Raw genomic sequence first — 21,434 nt, 5'->3', positions numbered from 1 at the left:
GGTTATGTGGTATGATAACTAAAAAGGAACAAAAAAAACGGGCAGACTTCACAAGATGATCTGATCTAGATCTCTGTCTGCAGCAAATACTTCTTTATACTGTCCTAAACAGGTGGTTATCCAGAAAGTTGGGTCTGTTTGTCAAATGATCTGAAAATTAAACACAGTTAGTGTTCTTTTTCTAGTAGTTAAATGAGTTGATAGCTTGCCTTTTTTCTTTATTGTAAATTTTAAATTATTAAAAGGTAATATATGCCCATTATAAGAAGTAAAACAATCCAAACGTCTATAAAGAAAAAGTTACTCTCTACTCCTTCCTCCTTCCATCCACTATTCCCACCTCTTTGGGGTAACCAGTGTTAACAGCCCTGTGTATACTTACCCACATTTTCCATGTTCATACAGATTTCATCCTAGGATCATACTGTAAACATAATACTGCAGGGTGCTTTTTCCCCCAACAGTGTATTACAGACAGTTCTCAATCCATAGATAAGGATCTGAGCTCATCCTTTTTAAAGCTATGAATTGTCTATAGTACTTTGGTGTTGTCATACCATAATTTTTTTTTTTAAAGATTTTATTTATTTATTTGACAGAGAGAGAGACAGCCAGCGAGAGAGGGAACACAAGCAGGGGGAGTGGGAGAGGAAGAAGCAGGCTCATAGCGGAGGAGCCCGACGTGGGGCTCGATCCCAGAACGCCGGGATCACGCCCTGAGCCGAAGGCAGACGCTTAACCGCTGTGCCACCCAGGCGCCCCTGTCATACCATAATTTAACCATTTCTTACTGAAAGAGTGTATCTAGTTTTTTTTTAATTGAGGTATAATTGCCCTATAACATTACACAGGTTTTAGGTGTACAGCATAACAATTCTGTATTTGTATATATTGCAAAATGATCACAGTAAGTCTGGCTAACATCTGTCACCACACGTAGTTACAATTTTTTTTTCTTCTGATGAGAACTTTTAAGATCTACTCTCTCAGGAACTTTCAGATATACAGCACAGTATTATTAACTGTATTCACCATGCTGTACATTACATCCCCAGGACTGACTGGTTTTGTAACTGAAGTTTGTACCTTTTACCACCTTCACCCATTTCATGCACCTCCCACCCCCTGCCCCCAGCAACGACCAATGTGTTGTCTGTATCTATGAGTTGATTGTTGTTATTTCACTTACTTAGTGCCCTCAAAGTCAAAAGGGTTTTGTTGTCGTTGTTGTTGTTGTTTTGCTTTTTACCATTGTATAATAAACTACAGGAGAGATCTCTTTGTCTATATAACCTATGCACTGTTCTGTAGGATAGTTTCCCAAAGAGAGATTAATGGGTCACAATGCATGTAATTTTAAATTTTAATAGATACTGCCAGGTGCTTTGCAGAACAATTGTAGCACCTAATAGAAACGTATGACAAGGGGCGCCTGGGTTTAGAGCATCTGCCTTCTGCTCAGGTCATGATCCCAGGGTCCTGGGATCAAGTCCCGCATAAGGCTCCTTGCTCAGTGGGGAACCTGCTTCTTCTCCCTCTGCCTGCCGCTACCCCTGCTTGTGCTCTCTTGTCTCCATCTCTCTCTATCAAATAAATAGAATCTTTATTTTTTTTTAAAGATTTTATTTATTTGTCAGAGAGAGCGAGAAAGAGAGCGTGTGAGCATGCACACAAAAGCAGGGAGAGCTGCAGGCAGAGGAAGAAGCAGACTCCCTGCCCAGCAAGGAGCCGGACACGGGACTCGATCCTAGGACCCTAGGATCACGACCTGAGCTGAAGGCAGATGCTCAACCAACTAAGCCACCCAGGCATCCCTAAATAGAATCTTTAAAATATATATATATAAAAGAAATGTATGACAGTACCCTAAATTTTTGACAACATTGGATGTTACGGCTCTAAAATTTTTTCACCATTCTGTTGAGATGACATCTCATTGCTTAAATTTGCATTGTTCTGGGGCGCCTGGGTGGCACAGCGGTTAGGTGTCTGCCTTCGGCTCAGGGCGTGATCCCGGCGTTCCGGGATCGAGCCCCACATCAGGCTCTTCCGCTATGAGCCTGCTTCTTCCTCTCCCACTCCCCCTGCTTGTGCTCCCTCTCTCACTGGCTGTCTCTATCTCTGTCGAATAAATAAATAAAATCTTAAAAAAAAAATTTTGTATTGTTCTGACTACCATTACGGTTGAACATCTTTTCATACATTTGTTGGACACATCTGATTTCTCTTGTATGAAATCTCTATACATTTTTGCCCCCTTTTAACTGGGTGGTTAATCTTAACAATTAGCAGTTTTGCAGATGGTCTTTGTGTATTGCAGATAATAACCCTTTGTTATGAGTTGTAAGTAACACCCCCCCCATTCTTTGTCTTTTGACTTTGTTCATGTTTTTTTTTCTTCTATGCCATTTTTGTGTTTAATTTTTATGTAATGAAATATGCCCATCCTTTCTTTTATGACTTCTGGGTTTCTGTTACAACTTGCCTTTTTGATATCTTGATCATATACCATGTACATTTCGTTTGCAGGTAAAAGTTTCATTTGATCTGACCACTATTCAGATAAAATACCTGGATGAGGAAAATGAAGAGGTAAAGTATATGACGGTACCCATGGCCAGGTATCCAGAATAGGGATCTTATTTCTCAAGAGGGATGGTGGATTGAAAAGTTCAGACTAGTGTTTTTTTCATTGTGTAGTGGTTTAAATGTACTTGATAATTGCATGTTCCAAGCCAACAGTGGCATCTGAGATGGAGTTGAGAGATGAGGAAGCAACACTGAAGAAGGAAATTTGAGACATAACTTTTAAAACTATGTAGTGATACAGTTCAAATATATCACAAGCTGCCATTTAGTTTATAGTAACAAAAATAATGGTAAACCTTTATTAAGTGGTGGTTACATGTCAGAATAACAACAATACTATGTATTAGGTGTTGCGTTATTATCTATCTTTTACCCATGAGGAAACTGAGGCCCAGAGACGCTAAGTAACTTGCCCAGAAGCACAAAAGCTTGGAAATAGTAGAGTAGGGGGGTTCATTCCATACCTCCTGGCTCCAGAGCGCAGGCTCTTAACCGCTGTATTATGCTGCCTCTTACTTAATGTACCTAAAATAAAAGGAGGATACAGGAGTTAAGCAATAAAGTCCTCCATTATTCACAGTTAGTTCATGATACTGGAATAGCTGAACCCCAATCTGAGATTGTGCATCTTATCTGTGAGGTTGGTCCTAGTAACAAAAATGTTCAATTGAAGTTTATAACTTCCTGTTGCTTTTGTCCTTTTACAGGTATCCATCAATAGTCAAGGTGAGTTCCTGAGAGACCCTTTTCAGCTTTATTTAAAAGCTTTAGTCTGTTCATGAGCACGTACGTTTCCATTTACACTCAGATCTTGCTGCAATATTTATTTTAGAGTGGAATTTAATATACAGGAAATTGATACCACACTCACTCAGCCATGGGTATTAGTTACATAGTGGATTTTTATTTTGTAGCGGTTTTTTTTTTGTATATAGATTAGTGCCTTTGATTGGACCCTACGGACAGCTTTAATGGAAGGTTCTCTTATATTTAAGATGCTAATCTTCTGAAAATATGCTTCCCAGTTGAACACATACAACTCCGTTCTCCCAGTTTTGCCTTTGTCCCTGACTTGGTATATATATTACTGTCAACTTACGAACATATAAAATGGTATTCCAGAACTTATTTGTAAGATGCTTGGTTGTTCAGAGCTCGGAGCGCCTTTTCCCTATAGGAAGAATATTCTGTTTGAAGGTTAGGCTCCCATGCTAGTCCCCGCAAAGCTTATTTTAACCAGCTCTAATGGTAGTTGATGATGATAATTTTATTGTGCTTCGATTTATTGTGCTTTGAAGACATTGCATTTTTTTTTTCAAATTGAAGGTTTGTGGCAACCCTGCATCACTTTTTCCAACAGCATTTGTTCACTCTGTGTTGCATTTTGATAATTCTCAAAATACTTCAAGCTTTTTCATTGTTATATATATTATGATAATCTGTGATCAGTAATTATGACTTGCTAAACGCTCAGGTGATCTTTAGCATTTTTTTAGAAATAAAGTATTTTTTTAAATTAAGGTATGTACTTTTTTTTTCTTTAGGCATAACGCTCTTACACACTTAATAGATTGTAGATGGTATAAACATTTTTGTATGCACTGGGAAACAAAAATTCATTTGACTTGTTTAGCGATATTCACTTTATTGCAGTGGTCTGGAACGAAACCTGCAATATGTTTGAGGGCTGCTTATATTAACACTACCCGTGAACTCCCTTGCGTCCTGCGCGTCACGGAACCTAGCACGAGGCAGCTGGGTTGAGGTTTCATAGCTGGAAGGCTCCAGTAGCCGGGGAGGGGGCACACACGATGACACGGGACTTAAGAGAGAGAACTAATGTACAAGTAGTTTCTTTTTGCAGTGGGATTGGAAGGGAATTTGTCAGCAGAAAGGTAGCAGCTGTTCATGTATAGGGATTGTAAGCAAAAAATTCTTAAAAGTAAGGATTGGCTGTCCTTAAATAGAATCTTTTGGGCTGGTGAAGAAATATCACAGTGTATGTTCTTTGTCTTTTTAGGGGAGTATGAAGAAGCACTTAAGGTAATAGTCATTTCATTTTATTTTCAAATAATTTTTAAAATATTTATTGACTAGGGGTGCCTGGGTAGCTCAGCCAGTTAGGCGGCTGCCTTCAGCTCAGGTCATGATCCCAGAGTCCTGGGATTCAAGCTCCACATCAGGCTCCCTGCTTCTCCCTCTGTGCCTACCCCTGCTCGTGCTCTCTCCCTCTCTCTCTCTCAAATAAATAAATACAATCTTTTAAAAAAATTTACGGACTAAAACTAGAACCTGAATTCCAGTAGCCAGGGGCAGAAACTAATGAAACACAACAGAACAGATTTTGAGAGAGAATGTGACGAGTAGGGCATACCACTCAGCAAAAGGCAGCTCCTCATAGAAAGGTTCTTTCTAGTTACTGTTTCCTCTCATTTGTGGTCTTGGTATTGCTACTGTAGCATTTAAAAATACAGAGAGGCGCCTGGGTGACTCATTCGGTTGGGCGTCTGACTTGTGATCTCAGCTCAGGTCTTGATCTCAGGGTCATGGGTTCAGACCCCTCACTGGGCTCCACTCTGGGTGTGGAGCCTACTTAAAAAAATAATAGTTAAAAAAATAAAAATAACTCTGTGAAATGATGCTTTCTGGTTCACACTTCTCGTCTCCTTTCTTTACTTTGTTTCCTATAGAATGTTATAGGATAATGCGGGAGAATGTAAGGTACAAACTATTGAGTTCACCATTTTTTGCTTATCAGTAATGATTTAGAGCAATCCTCAAGGTCCCTTCTTTTAAGGCATGCCCAGCTGTCCCTTCATTACCACCTTTGTAATTAAGATTTTTCTTTAAAGTTTGACTATCCTTTATGAACTTCTAGTCCATGACTATCTTCCATACTCACTTTTGGTCTAGGGAGGGAAAGCAAGATTTTTTTTTTGTTTCCTTTTTTAAGTAGGCTCCATGCCCGCTGTGGAGCCCAAGGTGGGGCTTGAACTCACAATCCTGAGATTAGACCTGAGCTGAGGGGCGCCTGGGTGGCGCAGTCGTTAAGCGTCTGCCTTCGGCTCAGGGCGTGATCCCAGTGCTCTGGGATCGAGCCCCATATCAGGCTCCTCCGCTAGGAGCCTGCTTCTTCCTCTCCCACTCCCCCTGCTTGTGTTCCTTCTCTCGCTGGCTCTCTCTGTCAAATAAATAAATAAAATCTTAAAAAAAAAAAAAAAAAAGACCTGAGCTGAAATCAAAAGTTGGAGGCTTAGCTGACTGAGCCACTCAGGTGACCCAAGACAAGAGTTTTTTTAAACTGGGAGCTGGATTTATCCTTTTTGTTGCCTGGTCGAAATTGCCATTGTGGGTGCCACTGGATTCAACAGTTTAGCCAGTCTTGGTTTTTATTTAGAAATCCTTATTTACCAGCTAGTTGCTTGGTTTTGGACATTCAGGTCCCGCACTGGTTTCTCTTAGTTGAGATACTCATCTCTTAGTAATCTCATGCTTCACAATTTCCTTCTTCCCCAGTTTTCATGTGTTCTTCCTATTTCCTCTTTGCCTTTTTTTTTTTTTTTTTTTTAAGACAGAGTGCAGGGGAGTGAGGGGTTGGGCAGAGGGAGAGAGAATCTTAAGCAGGCTCCATGCCCAGTGCAGAACCCAACTTGGGGCTCAGTCTCACGACCCTGAGACACGACCTAAGCCAAAATCAAGAGTCGGATGCTTAACTGACTGAGCCACCCGGGTACCCCATTTCCTCTTTGCTTTTAAGCTGTTGTATTATGCTGTCCCCCACACCCTTCACCCTTGTCCAACTCAAGTCTGTGGTCTTCAAAACTCAGATTTCCCATAATCACTGCTTACCTGTCTAGTCAGAAATTCAGACCTCGGGGGGTACCTGGGTGGTTCAGTCGGTTAAGTGTCTGCCTTCGGCTCAGGTCATGATCTCAGGGTCCTGGGCTTCCATCAATCCCTGTGGAGCAGGGAGTCTGCTTGTCCCTCTCCCACTGCTTTTGCTCGCTCGCTCTCTCTCTAATAAAATCTTATAAAAATAAAAAAAATCTCAGACCTCGGGAGTCTAGATGTTGTATAAGCCTGCCCTGTCTCAGGAAGCAAGACTCTTTATATACATTTTTACATAGTACTTGCTATATGATATTTAAGATCCCATGTTTATATTTTGACGCATTTCATTATAGTCATTTCTTGAGCAATTTTTTCCACAGACTGTACCATACATTTACCAGCCTCTTGGCTTATGGTCTAGAATAGGAGCTGGCAAACTAGCCAGTGGGCCAGCCATGGGTTTTTATAAATAAGGTTTTATTGGAACCCAGCCGTGCCTATTACATATCGTCTGTGGCTGCTTTTGTGCAGACTTGAGAAGAAAACGTATGGCCTGCAAGCCTAAAATATTTATTATGTGGCCCTTTAAGAAAATTTGCTGATCCCTGATCTTAATACCTTTCCAACTTTTTGGCCATAGAATGCTATTTTTAAATGGAAGCTTAAGTCCGATGTATAAAAATAAATAAAAGAACAATTCTTGTCACTGGGTGACAAATGGGGAGATCTAGAAACTGATGGACTTGACCCCTTATCTCTTGGACACTGGAGTACCTTCATGGAACCTCAAATGTTCCCTGAAGTAGAGTTTTCAAAATAGGATTTTTTAGAAGATGCTCTTCAAAAAAAGGTAACCACTCAAGCATGCTTTCCAAAATACTATTCTTTTTTTTTTTTTTTTTTAAAGATTTTATTTATTTACTTGACAGAGATAGAGACAGCCAGTGAGAGAGGGAACACAAGCAGGGGGAGCGGGAGAGGAAGAAGCAGGCTCATAGCGGAGGAGCCTGATGTGGGGCTCGATCCCATAACACCAGGATCACGCCCTGAGCCGAAGGCAGGCGCTTAACCGCTGTGCCACCCAGGCGCCCCTCCAAAATACTATTCTTAATGGAAAAATAAACAGTTATAGGATATAACTTTAAATTTCTTGGGTTCTGGTAGTCTGGGATTGACAATTTTGAAAAGTTGAGATTAAAACCTATAAGTAGGGTCATACATAAAAACCAGTTCAACAGAAAAGTAGTAACCCAGTTAATGAGAACATCTCACCTAATAAAGTGCTATCCTAAACCTACTTTTGCGTTTTTGATAAGAAAACCATTCCTAGTTAACATTTGAGGCAAAAAACAGCAGGATGACTAACAGTGTAGTATATGCCATTAGATTTAATAAAATAAAGATATATCCTAATATTTTCAGCGTAAATCACCATACCCCTTCTGTTTAGATGTCTTTGAGGTTTTTCATTTGGGAAAGGAAACTCACACGATATGTTTTTATTTCATAACGTATCCTCTCAGATGGCAGTTAAGCAGGGAAACCAACTACAGATGCAAGTCCACGAAGGCTCCCGTGTTGCTGATGAAGCCCTGCTGCCGCCACCTGTACCAGAAAAGCGGCCAGTCGTGAGGGCAGGGAAGAAGCCACTTGCACATTATTCGTCACTGGTGAGGGTCTTAGGATCAGACCTGAAGACCCCAGAGGAGCCTGCAGCACAGGTACAAAGAGAATGGACCTGTCCCCCTAGTTTTTCTAGCCTTACGTCTCATCGTCTCTGGTGTAACCCTTGAGCTGTCCATCAGAGACTTGGGAGTTACTGTGACCATCTGTGCCTGACTCTCTGAACCTGGTAACTGGGTACTTCTGGAGAAGGGGCAAGAGGGTGATACAGAGACTTTGTTCTCCTTTTATACTCCTTCATACTCTTTATTGGGTTTTGTGTTCTTTTTTTGACCATACCTTTATATTATTTCACAAAAGAAACTTCAAAATACTACATTTCAGGAAAATTATTTTAAACAAGGCTGCCTGGCTGGCTCAGTTGGTAGAACATGCGACTCTTGATCTCAGGGCTGTGAGTTCGAGCCCCACGTTGGGTGTAGAGATTACTTTTAAAAAATCAAAATCTTTTTGAAAAAATAATCATCTTAAACAGAAAAAAAAAAAGCAGCCTCCAAGATCTTGGGTTGTGTTTCCTTGCAGCGGTTTCCACTTGTTCCCCGTGACTCAGACCAGCCTCAAGACAAGCCCCCAGACTGGTTCACAAGCTACCTGGAGACAGTGAGTGTTCTCTCTGATGTAGGTTTTAGCAGCCGTGTGGGCACAGGTGGAGTGTGGGAGAAATAGAAAGCTGAACCCAGACGTCTCCTGCCTCTGGCGCAGGGGAATAAGGAGGGATAGCTAATCACTTCTAAACTAGAGCAGCTCCAGTCCAGAAAGCTCCTAACTTCTACAGGGGTGTATCAGAAAAGAGGGAGCCTAATCCTAAGTTTGAGGGGAAGGAACAAGTCTCTATGCTTGAGAAGGAAGAGCTTAGAAATGTCCTCATCAAAACAATTTCTTGGTATCCCCTTTGAACCAGTGTGCATGTGGAAAGAATAGGCCTTCTTTTGCCACATTTCTCTCCATTCGTTCAGTAGCTACTAGCTGCTGCTGTTCTTTTACCAGAGACAGGGAGGTGTCTGGTCTGTTTGGTCTCTTCAGGCTTTTTTCCAATGTTGGAACTGAGGGGTTTTTTTCCCCATCTTCTGCTCTGTATCCTAGTTCAGAGAACAGGTGGTTAAAGAAACGGTTGAGAAACTGGAACAGAAATTACATGAAAAGCTAGTCCTCCAGACCGCATCCTTGGGTTCTTGTCCATCCGAAGTCTCAATGCCCATTTCAGAGGAAACACTGTTTTTGCCAGAAAACCAGTTCAGCTGGCATATTGCTTGCAGCAGCTGCCAGAGGAGGATCATCGGGGTGCGCTACCAGTGCAGGTGAGCGGTCCCGTCGGAGCTCAGAGCTGTTCGACCACCTCCGAACAGCCTTCCTGGCATTCTGGAGAGGTCGAGGGAGACGGGGCACACACTGTCTCTGCATCACACATGGATAGCAGCTCTAGATTGGAAACAGGCTATTCATCACCCACAAGAAATACTGTTTAAAGGGTAACTGTTCACATTGATGTGTTCAGATACACATTTGAACTAACAGAGCCAGACAAAGTTCTGTTCCCAGAACAAAATTGTATCACCAGGGATTATCTCCCTGTTGTTCCAAATGCTTTCGTATCTTGCTTTCTCCCATAGATTTTCCTTTGAAATGGATACATGTTAAGTGCTGTTACCTCCATTTTACGAGGAAACTTGGGACAGGGCAGGGCCAGGTGACATGCTCAGGTTACCACCTAGCTGGTAATACAGCCAATATGGAAGTCTGGTGTCCTCTCTCTTGACCTCTGGTACTTCCCACTTGCCATGCTTTTCCCCACAGCCTGTGCCCATCCTACAATATCTGTGAAGATTGTGAATCAGGGCCATACGCCCATGACTCCAACCACATCCTACTGAAGTTGCGGAGACCTGTGGTGGGTTCCTCTGAAGCGTTCTCTCAGCCGAGGTTCCCTGCCCCTCGTCTCCCTGCTGCTCTGGAACAAGCCAGGTAAAACCATGAGTACACGGATGGGCATCTTCGTTGTGGTGGTGGGGCATGAATCACAGGACTGCAGACAGTCCCCTTAGTTCCTACACATTTCCAGTTGATGGGTGACCATGGGGACGATGGGCCGAAGCTTATGAGACAGAAGTGAGAACCGTAGAGAGGAGTTAAGCTAGAAGCTGGCACTGATGGAGCGCCCGCTACAGGTGGCTCCGAACAGCTGCAACACTTGTTCATAAGGTTCACAAGGTTTGTTTTTAAAGACTTTCCATTTGTGACCTCACAGGCTCCAGAAACAGGTCGACAAGAATTTTCTTAAAGCAGAAAAGCAAAGGTTGCGAGCTGAGAAGAAACAGCGAAAGGCAGAGGTCAAGGAACTCAAAAAGCAGCTTAAGCTGCACAGGAAGATTCATCTGTGGAGTTCCATCCACGGACTCCAGAGCCCCAGGTCCCCTTTGGGCCGACCAGAGAGCCTGCTGCAGTCAAACACCCTGATGTAAGTCCGGGAGCCCGGGGCCAGGGTGGGCACCGAGGCTGGAGGTCCAGCCTTCCGAAACCAGAACTTCAGCCAGGTTTTTCCTTTTTTTTTTTTTTTTTTTTTTTTTAAGATTTTATTTATTTATTCAACACAGAGACAGCCAGCGAGAGAGGGAACACAAGCAGGGGGAGCATGAGAGGAAGAAGCAGGCTACCAGTAAAGGAGCCTGATGCGGGGCTCGATCCCAGAACGCTGGGATCACGCCCTGAGCCGAAGGCAGACGCTTAACGACTGCGCTACCCAGGCGCCCCGTCAGCCAGGTTTTTCTCTTAATCAGCAGTCCTAACAGCCAAACTCTTAAAACTTCCTGTCCTATGGGCGCCTGGGTGGCTCAGTCATGTGAAGCATCCAGCTTTGGCTCAGGTCATGATCTCAGGGTCTTGGGATCAAGCCCCTTGTCAGGCCTCCAAGCTCGGTGGTAAGTCTGCTGAAGTTTCTCTCTCCATCTCCGCATACTCGCTAGCATGCACATGAGCGCTCTCTCTCCCACTCAAATAAATAAATCTTAAAGAAGAAGAATTCGAACTTCCTATTCTCTGATCCTAGCATTCTGAAAGAGTGGTTTGGTAGTCACTGTCGACACTTTAGAGCAGCCACTGAGGTTCCAGACTGGGTGCTGTGCCCTGTCTTCAGTGGAGGCAGTTGTGATCTGACGAGCCTGACTCCAGTTCTTTTATTTATCCACGCTTATCCTCACCATAGCTTTTCAGTGCAGGAGTAAGATTTGTCTTTGTTGTTTAAGATTTTATTTTTAACCAACCTTTACACCCAACACGGGACTCATATTTACAACCCAGAGATCAACAAGAGTCGTGTGTTCTACCGACTGAGCCAGCCAAGTACCCCAAACCTGTTGTTTTTCATTTTTATTTATTAAGATTTATTTATTTATGGGGCTCCTGGGTGGCTCAGTCAGTTAAGCATCTGACTTCAGCTCAGGTCATGATCTTGGGCTCCTGGGATTGAGCCCCCTGTCGGGCTTTGTGTTCAGCAGGGCGTCTGCTTCTCCCTCTCCATCTGCCTCCCCCACTCGCTTGTGCGCTCTTGCACACAAATAAAATCTATTTTATGTATTTATTTGAGAGAGAAAGTGAGAGGTGGGTGTGGGGAGAGAGAATCTCCAGCAGACTCCCCACTGAGCATGGAGCTCAACGCGGGGCTTGATCCCACAACGCCGAGATGACCACACTGAAATCAAGAGTTGGATGCCCAACCAACCAAGCCACCCAGGCACCCCTGTCTTGTTTTTTCAAAAATTCTATTAGTATTACTTTTAAAAATATTTTAAGTAATCTGTACCTCCAGCGTCGGGCTCAAACCTACAACTCCTAGATCAAGAGTCACATGCTCCATTGACTGAGGCAGCCAGGCGCCCCCCTATTAGTATTATTTGTAAGGCAAATGCATTAGTACGTTAAGAGTTACTCTCAGCCTCTCGAACCCCACAGTGTTAGATATTCAGAAGCCATCATACCCAACACAAGTGATTATCTGAATTTCTCTTCAGGTTCCCTTTGCAGCCCTGTGCCCCTGTTATGCCAACCCTCAGTGCAGCATTTGTGGATGAGAATTTGCCTGATGGGACTCACCTTCAGCCAGGAACCAAGTTTATCAAACACTGGAGGATGAAAAATACAGGAAATGTCAAGTGGAGTGGAGACACAAAGGTATTTTCCCTCCCATGGAATGAAGATGAGGTGATTTGAAGTGACAGTGCTCAGCTGACCGGCTTTCTTTCTCTTGTCCCCGTTCTTTTCAGCTCAAGTTCATGTGGGGAAACCTAACTTTGGCTTCTACAGAAAAGAAGGATGTTTTGGTTCCCTGCCTGAAGGCCGGCCATGTGGGGGTCGTGTCTGTGGAGTTCATCGCCCCAGCCTTGGAGGGAACGTACACTTCCCATTGGCGTCTTTCTCACAAAGGCCAGCAGTTTGGGCCTCGGGTCTGGTGCAGTATCATAGTGGATCCTTTCCCGTCCAGAGAGAGCCCTGAGAACATTGAAAAGGGCATGATTCGCTCAAGCAAAGCTGATGAGCTCACCTGCCAGCAAGAGGTGAGCACTGGAAGGGGAGACTAACGCTCCTCAGCCCACTCACAGCTGGCCTTTGTCCAGAAATCAGGAAGGGTAGCTCCTCCCCCAGCACCCCGGTGTGCTTGCATTGGGCCCATTCCTCAGGCTTTGTTTGCATGTCCTTAGGATCTTAGTGCAGGCATCCCTCAGTGCTCTTGTATCTTTGTAATGATGTTCCGCCAGCCTCTCTGCTGCACGTGGACAGACACGGCTGCCTGGCCTGTTGAATGGCCGGACTGATGTTCCTGAACATCCCATGCGTGTGTTCCCTAAATACTGAGGAAGCCTTGCCCTTGTTTTTAGTTGTAGTTTTTGTAAGCAACTTCCCTTAATTAAAAAATCATTCCTTTTTTTTTTCTTCCCCCCCTCCCCAACCCCCCCAAGTGGTGGAGCACTGTTTCTTAGGGCATTTTACTGCTTAGATTTAGTTAACCAAAGTTAACGTCCTCTTTATTGACAACTGTTACTATGGTTAATCTCACTTGTCATTAAAGGAAGCTGGTGGGGATTCCTGGGTGGCTCAGTTGGCTAAGCATCTGCTTTCAGCTCAGGTCGTGATCCCAGGGTCCGAGCCCCACATCGGGCTCCTTCCTCAGTGGGGAGCCTGCTTCTCTCTCTGCCTGTCATTCCCCCTGCTTGTGCTCTCTGACGATCTTTAAAAAAAAAAAAAAAAAAAAAGGAAGCTGGTGAAGGAGGTCGTACATGAACACACTGTATTATTTTTGCTACTTTTCTATAAGTCTAAAATGATCTCAAAACAAGTTTTAAAACATGTTGAGGTACAGCAGTATTTTGGTTTTTAGGGAGGCAACTGTCAGTTTACCTTTTGAGTTCAGTTGAGAGCCTAAAATTTGTCCCAATGGTTTGTCTGTATAGGAAACTTTTCTGGCTAAAGAAGAAATTCAGCTTGATGAAGCAACTGAGCAGACCAAAGGGACAGGAACTTGCATCCCACAGAAGACAAAAAATGTTGCCAGCGAGAGGGAGCTCTACATCCCATCTGTGGACCTTCTGACTGCCCAGGTGGAAGACTGAGCACTTTGGGGGGCGAGGGACAGAAGGCAGTGGAGAAAGAGTCCTTACCCTGTTGAGAAGGTGGTCTAGCCACAGGCGGTACCCGGCGAGTTAGAGATCTGCCCACTGGATCTAGTCAGATGCATTGAATAGCAAGGGCTGTGGAAGCAGGCCTCTAGATGTTTCTTCTCTGAATTGGGAACTCAGTCTTGGGCTTCCCCACAGCTTCCCTTTAGTCGCCTCTGTGTTTCTGCTTTTCGGGTTCACTTTCACCCCCACTGCATTTTCTCTCCTTCCTGCCACTTGGTTATTTGGACATCTTGTTCCCACTTCAGTCTTCTTGATTTCACTTGACTGAGGTGAGGCATGAATTTGAACAGAGTCCAGGAAGGTGTGGAGCTCAGTGGCCTACAAGTCCCCCTCAAGACAAAACCTGGCTTCAGCATCCACTGCAAGTAGCCTAATATTGTGCTTTCTGTCCTCAGGACCTGCTGTCCTTCGAGTTGTTGGATATAAACATTGTCCAAGAATTGGAGAGAGTGCCCCACAATACTCCCGTGGGTAAGAATGTCATTCATCCCCTGTTGTTTATTAACAGACACAAAAGTGTTACACCCTAGACGGCGGTAGTGAGAATTTTATTCTGAGGAAATACATGGCAAGGATTTCTCCTATGGTGTGACATTAAAACCGCACCCGTAGGTCTATTTTCCTTCTCTTCCCTGTTGTCGATCAGAGTTAAGACATGTTTGTGCAAGGCTTCTCCACCATAAAGGGACCCTTGAGGCACCTGGCTGGCTCATTTGGTAGAATGTTTGGCTCTTGGTCTTGGGGTTGTGAGTTCAAGCCTCATGCTGGGTGTAGGGATTACTTAAAATCTTGGGGGGGGGGCTCTTCTCCATTTTTCTCTAAACATTATGTTCTTTTATTCTTTTACATTCCTGGTTCTCTGTCTTGGCCATGGTTTCTCAGACAACTGTGATCCTTCCTGCATTCATTGATCTGAGATACTTCCACACCTAATGGTCTGCAGAAATTATTTACAACAGGCCTTGAAGCATACCTAGGTTTATTTCAGCCCTGCAGGGGGCAAGAAGCCTGTGAGCTATTGCTTCTAGACACTGACCCTTAATGATGTGTTGCTCTGTTGTTGTTGATGGTTCTTCTGTCTTCATTCTCCAGATATGACTCCCTGCATGTCTCCTCTGCCGCATGACAATCCCTTAATAGAGAAGCCAGGCTTGGGGCAGATACAGGAAGAGAGCGAAGGGGCGGGATTTAAAGTGCTTCCTGGTAAGGGGATAAATATTTGTCACGTATTCTCATTGTCCCCTTATGTATCACACCGTCTTCACACACACTCCCTCCTACCTTACCTTAGCACGTCAGCGGGTTTTCTGTGGCCTCTCGTCTTGTGAAGTCTCCTCACCTTCACGTGGAGCCGATCGCAGCTGTTCCTTAGCGTGGGACGTGACTAGAGGGAGCTCCCCAGCAGCAAGTACAGTCAGGGCTCGTGTCTTTCAGATCCCGCAGCGTCAGCCAAGAGGAAGGCTCAGAGCACGGCCTCCGTGGAGGAAGCAGAAGACGACCTGAGTGGGACTCAATTCGTGTGTGAGACTGTAATCCGATCCCTTACCTTGGACGCTGCCCCAGACCACAACCCACCTTGCAGACAGAAGGCCCTGCACAGTGAGTGTCCCCGAGTTCCCGCAGTGAGCAGCACGGTGTCTGAACTGTGACTGCCCGGCCCGCGTAGGAGGAAGGGCTCTGCTCCACTGAGCCTGGTGGTTGGGTGAGCTTTGTTAGGGTCTGGATCGTGGTGGTTTCTGTAGACTCCACACACTTGGCCTGAGCGTTTTAATTCTAGCCTCGGAAGCAAAGCAGCCACCAGAACCCATTTTCACACTTTTCTGAGGCACAGAATCACAGCTGCGTGACTCACGCACAGCAGCCACGTGTGCTGCCTGGATCCTATGCGGAGGAGACTGCCCGTAAGCTGACCGAGCTTCGGCAGAGACCTCCACTGGCCGCTGAGTGGTGTCCTTTCTCCAAGGACACAGGCCAGGAAGTAGTGGGCAGAAGCAGGAGTACCAAACTTAGTTTCCCAAGGTTAAATTCTGCTGTCATCAATTTCCTTTATAACAAGAACTTCTAGATAACTGGATAGGTAGAGACCATACTATGTATTTCTAGAACTATCCAAAACTTCAAATTCTAGTGCATCAAAATATGGGAAAATTTCTTGCGTTTATTATAATGAAATGGGATCTTATACCTTTAAATACGATTTGTCTCACTTTTGTTTAAAATACAGTCATTTCCGGGGCGTCTGGGTGGCTCAGTCGTTAAGCGTCTGCCTTCGGCTCAGGGCGTGATCCCAGCGTTCTGGGATTGAGCCCCGCATCAGGCTCCTCTGCTGGGAGCCTGCTTCTTCCTCTCCCACTCCCCCTGCTTGTGTTCCCTCTCTCGCTGGCTGTCTCTCTGTCAAATAAATAAATAAAATCTTTAAAAAAAATAAAATATACTTATTTCCCTCCCCCCCACTTACGTACAAATACATAAAAATGTTTGTAGTAGTTATCTCTGATAGGATTATATTTCCTTCATCCTTGTTTTGCCAATTTTCTGCCATGACTCTCCATTACTTAGCAAAGAGGAGGAGGAAAGTAGGCGTACAGTCCTGCAGTACTCACTACCTAACGTTTTCTCTTGTTATAGCGCCGTCAGCTGATACATCCGTTTTGATTTGTCTTTAAGATTCATGGCACTTCTCAGAAGCCTTGGTGTTTCTCCGTACCTCGTGAGCTTCGGTTCTGGCTTTGCCTTGGCTTCAGACTTAGAATGTGGCCATTACTGGTTCTAGTGGCAGCCCTTTCCCTCTGGCCACCCCTCTCCTCTGGCTTTCATGATTATAGCTTATGACCCACAAGGCTTTATCAGGTAAGGGTAGCACTGGGAGCTGCTTTTAGCTTATAGCTTAAAATGGATTGCTTTCCTCCTTTAGTGAAGTTTGCCTCCCCTGAAGAGGGACCACTTGGAGATGAGCGGGAGGAGGCTGTCCATAGTGCCAAAGAAGCTGTTGTGGAAGAGGAGGAGGAAGACGAAGAGGAGGATGAGCTCAAAGATGAGGTTCAGAGTCAGTCCTCTACTTCCTCAGAGGATTATATCATCATCCTGCCTGAGTGCTTTGACACCAGTCGCCCCCTGGGCGACTCCATGTACAGCTCTGCGCTCTCACAGCCAGGCCTGGAGCGAGGGGCTGAAGGCGAACCTGGGCTGGAGGCTGGGGAGAGAGTCCCTGCAGGGGAGAACCAGCGGCAGGAGCAGAGCATCAATGACATCCTCATGACCTCACAGACTCTGGACACAGTGCCCCTTACCCCAGAGGTGGTGGGGCCTCCGCCACAGCTGTCCAGGTACCATCTACACCCCCCTCAGCGGGGCTCTTCTTCATGGGTGGAATAGGGAGGAAACAACTCAATCTCTTTGTCAGTCAGAAAAAGAGACTTTTTCCCGTAGGAAAGTCTGCATTTAGATGAATAAAAGTCGTATTTCTCAGAATTTGTGGATTCTGAATTTAAAACTGTGCTTGTTCTTAATTATCTAAGTATAGTCTGTCTACTTCTGTTTTGATCATTGAGAGCCAATTTTTTTAGTTTGGCTTGGTTTGTTTTTTTGCTTTTGCTCCCAAAACCGAGGATCGAAGAGAGCCAGTTTTTAAACACGTACATCCCTGGACCTTCCTTCCCCATTCTACTGACTCAGTGGTAAAGGGAGCAAAACTCACTCTCATGTTAACCCAAAGTATAATAGGAAGTCATCTACTATGAAAAAAATATATTCTTCATCATCTGCTGATGTGTGTCATTGTTCTGTCATGGTATGGCAGATGGTGGAGCCTTGACTAGGATTTACATCACTCTCTCTCGGAGCTAGACATTTCCCTCAGTTAGTACCACTTAATTGGGGGGGGGGGGTTGGGGGACCTGACTCAAGCCGGCCTCTCTAGCTTGACTGTGGCTACAGAGGAAAACCAGAAGTAGCATGAGCCCTTCCTCCCTGATCCCTACATTCGGACATGAGATGTGGATCAGAAAAATGAAGCCTTTGTAGACAATCTGCCACAGCTGTGCCATGTGTGGTTTCTCCAGCGTTCCCATAGGTGCCTTTTCCACTGATTTTCGATGTTGTGTCTTTCTGAAAGGAGCCCTCCTTGTGCGCAGCCGGATGGTTTCCCAGAAGTGGATGTACCAGTTACCATACCTGAAGTGTCTTCAGTCCCCGATCAGATCAGAGGAGGTAACGACCAGCCTGAGCTTGATGTCTTTTTCTGTGCTCCTAACAAAACCAGGCATAAATAGGCACTCTGTCTTTGTGATTCTTGGCATGATTCGGAAACCTGCCCTTGTCTTTTTTCTGTGGTCCTCCCTCACATTCTTTTCTGTTCTCTAACTTCGTATTAAACGAGACCTCACAGAGGTGGGCATTGTGCTACAGTGGAAAGAACACAGGCTTTGGAGCTAGACCAGTCTAGGTTCCAGGCCTGGCTCCCCCTTTCCTCACTGTTTGACCTTGAAACGGTTCAGCACGGTCATAAAACCTACAGGGCTCTTTTCTTACCTCCAAAATAAGGAGACTGGCACCTTGAAGTTGTTAGTAGACCTTCAAAGTCACTTCCCACTCTTAATTAAAAAAAAAAACAAAAAAAACCTAAAGTACTTAGAAACTAATAAATGAGTGTGATAGGATTATAGACTTAGTTTTTCTGATTCAATAAACGGTCATCTTGGGTTGCATTCTGGACAGTTCCTCCTTATCACTTAAAATCACCTGCAGAATTTCCCAAATATTTTAAATAAATAAATAAATGCTGTGATCAGATTGCTGCTTGCCTCTCAAAACTCGCCTCGCCGTGAGTTAAACGCTAGGCATTTGTGGATGCCGCATCTAACCGATGGCTCTTTTGCTTTTAGAGCCCAGAGGCTCATCGGGACTTGTAAACAGCAGACAGACGAGCTATGACCACTCAAGGTAACTGGACCTTGTGCAGCCTCTTCTTCAGAAGCAGGTGGATATCCTAGTATTGCTTCTGCTTACACAAGCTTCTCAAGGCATGTGCCACCTCCAGAGCGCAGAGGAGGAGAGCCATCATTCTTCCATGTTCTTATTTCTCCTGAAGCCTGTGAGCAGCAGTGAACAGAGGGCTACAGTTACGATTGAGGGTGTTCACATTCCAGGGGCGCCTGGCTGGCTGCTTCAGTGGAGCATGTGACTCTTGATCTTGGGGTTGCGAGCTCGAGACCCACATTGGGTATAGAGATTACTTCAAAAAATAAAATCTTAAAAAAAAGGCGGGGGGGGGGGGCGCCTGGGTGGCACAGCGGTTAAGCGCCTGCCTTCGGCTCAGGGCGTGATCCCGGCGTTACGGGATCGAGCCCCCCATCAGGCTCCTCCGCTGTGAGCCTGCTTCTTCCTCTCCCATTCCCCCTGCTTGTGTTCCCTCTCTCGCTGGCTGTCTCTATCTCTGTCAAATAAATAAAATCTTAAAAAAAAAAAAAAAAGGCAGGGGGGTTCACATTCCAGACCAGTATTCTCAAATTCACCTCACCTTAGTACCAGAGAAGGCAGAAAGGTCACGGTCCACTGTGCATCTTAGTTATGGTTTCTTACACACACCTGCCTCTCTGCTCCCAATCATCTCAGGGCAGTGGCAAGGGGGACTCTTCCCTACAGTGCCCAGAAAAACCACATTTCCTTTGGAGGTGTATCCTCTGAGATGACAATTAAGCAGACAGATTGCTAATACCCCTCTGTGCCCTTGACCGCATAATTTTCAGCTGGGACAGAAAGCTGGTGTACTAACCAGAGGGGTGTGTGGGCTGCATGCCCTTACCTTGCAGCAGGAGAGCTGGGCTCTACATCAAACAAAGGTTTGTAGCTATGAAACTAATAGGAAAATAATCACATTCTCTTTTACAGCCAACTTTTTTCCTCAGGGGAATCCATTTTCTTTCAAGGATTAGAGCCCAGATTAGCTTGTAGGAAGGGAATGGTTTGTGTCCTTTAGGGACATAATTTGGTTTTCCTCCCCAGGCACCACCACCACGGGAGCAGCATTGCTGGAGGACTGGTGAAGGGCGCTCTGTCTGTTGCTGCTTCTGCATACAAGGCCTTGTTTGCTGGGCCACCAGTCACTGCCCAGGTCAGTGTATGTGTCCTTTTCCTGTACCAAAGCCAAGTCACTGGAGAACATGCTGCTGCCTGTCTGGGTGGGAGAGTAGTGTGGCATTCTGCCACTTTCTAGCTGTAGGACTTTGGAAAAAGACCTAATGTTTGTTGAGGACCTGTTACGTGTGGGGAGCTCTTGCAAGTACGTGCTACAAGGTGAAGACGACACAAGTCCCTGCCCAAAGACAGTGGGACACAAGCGAGGTAAACAGTACAGTGTAAGATCGCACGCCGGTGTTCTCGGAGAACACCTCAGCCTGCGGTGGGCCCCTGCTTGGGGCCAGAGAAGGCTTCCTGGTAGATGATGCCTGAACTGAGTCCTTAAGGACAAAATAAGTATGTGCCAGGAAAGAGCAACAGAAAGAGCACTGTGACAGAGACTAACCAGTAAGAAGAGTTGGAAGTGTGAGCCCGAAAGATGAATTTGGGCTGGGAAGGGTAAGAAGAGAAAAGCCCAATTTATGTAGGTGGGGTGCTGTGGTAAGTGGTTTGGATGTTACTTTAAGGCTAGTGGGGGTGGGGGGCAGTGAATGGGCTTTAGGAAAATGATTAACATCAGATTTGTACCTAGTAAGATAACTCCACTACAGTGTGGAGGTTGGGGGAACCCTAAAGCAATCCATTCGAGAATCCATGTGTAGGTGGAGAAGGGTAGAAGAGAAAGAGAAATGGCACAACTTGGAGATCATAATTAAGAGGCTGCAAAGAAGTCAAGGAGGAATCCCAAGTTTCTGGCTTTGGGCAATGGATGGTACCATTCATTAAGACAGGATGTCCAGCGGGGCGCCTGGGTGGCTCAGTCCTTAAGCATCTGCCTCTGGCTCAGGTCATGATCCCAGCGTTCTGGGATCGGGAGCCTGCTTCTCCCCCTCCCACTCCCCCTGCTTGTGTTCCCTCTCCCGCTGCCTCTCTGTCAAATAAATAAATAAAATCTTAAAAAAAAAAGGGGGGGATGTCCAGAAAGGAGGATATATTTGGGCAGGACGGGAAGAAAATGAGTAGCTCCTTTTTGGATGGTTGGAGTTTGAGGCCCATCCAAGTGAGGTTACCCACAGTGCAGCTGGGCAAGTGCCTGCGGCTCACAGAGGAGAGGTGTGGCCTGGAGGTCAAGTCACCTGCACACACATTCTAGCAGAAACCACGTGACTGGGTTAGAGTTTCCGGGAAGAAGGGGGTGTAAAGCAAGAACAGCCTTTAAGGAGCCCCTAAAGAAGAAGGGCCCCGCCCAGGAGCCTGAGGAGGAAGATGTGCTAGAGCTTAGGGAAGGGAGCTTGAATGAAAAGGAGGTGCCAGTGCCCCCAGGGAACAGGGAGCAAGTGCAGAGGACTCAGAGTGCAGGTCGGCCTCATCCTCGAGTAGCTGGAGCACAAAGGGAAAGAGCAAAGCTGGGCCACGGAAGTCAGAGCGGGACAGGTATTTCTGCAGCTGGCCCAGCCGGGAGCAAAGGAGGCTAGCAGTCAAGGTGAGGGGATAATTCGCAGGAAGAGATTTCTGAGGTGGCGAGAGACCACGGAATGGCAAGCA

The 21,434-nt window shown here is 45.4% G+C and overlaps 1 protein-coding gene across 4 annotated transcripts in view; it reads left to right on the top strand.

Moving 5' to 3' along the window:
- The window catches only part of NBR1 (NBR1 autophagy cargo receptor), a 29,420-nt gene that overhangs the window by 5,286 nt on the left and 2,700 nt on the right, over positions 1-21,434 (top strand). For 3 of the 4 annotated variants that reach the window (XM_045781769.2, XM_045781768.2, XM_045781767.2), the window contains exons 3-20: positions 2,530-2,592; positions 3,297-3,315; positions 4,610-4,632; positions 7,944-8,141; positions 8,626-8,703; positions 9,187-9,401; positions 9,898-10,065; positions 10,349-10,558; positions 12,108-12,267; positions 12,360-12,650; positions 13,545-13,691; positions 14,168-14,243; positions 14,865-14,975; positions 15,207-15,371; positions 16,687-17,098; positions 17,887-17,981; positions 18,656-18,713; positions 19,776-19,884. In XM_045781769.2, the coding sequence (XP_045637725.2) occupies positions 2,530-2,592; positions 3,297-3,315; positions 4,610-4,632; positions 7,944-8,141; positions 8,626-8,703; positions 9,187-9,401; positions 9,898-10,065; positions 10,349-10,558; positions 12,108-12,267; positions 12,360-12,650; positions 13,545-13,691; positions 14,168-14,243; positions 14,865-14,975; positions 15,207-15,371; positions 16,687-17,098; positions 17,887-17,981; positions 18,656-18,713; positions 19,776-19,884 (2,598 nt within the window). The remainder of the gene's footprint in view (positions 1-2,529; positions 2,593-3,296; positions 3,316-4,609; positions 4,633-7,943; positions 8,142-8,625; positions 8,704-9,186; positions 9,402-9,897; positions 10,066-10,348; positions 10,559-12,107; positions 12,268-12,359; positions 12,651-13,544; positions 13,692-14,167; positions 14,244-14,864; positions 14,976-15,206; positions 15,372-16,686; positions 17,099-17,886; positions 17,982-18,655; positions 18,714-19,775; positions 19,885-21,434) is intronic. The other variant, XM_045781771.2, reaches the window with a different exon arrangement.

Source organism: Ursus americanus, chromosome 23 (genome assembly GCF_024610735.1).
Source record: "Ursus americanus isolate L20-20 chromosome 23, mUrsAme1.1.p, whole genome shotgun sequence".
NCBI lineage: Eukaryota > Metazoa > Chordata > Mammalia > Carnivora > Ursidae > Ursus > Ursus americanus.
This window is presented reverse-complemented; position numbering and strand designations above follow the sequence as displayed.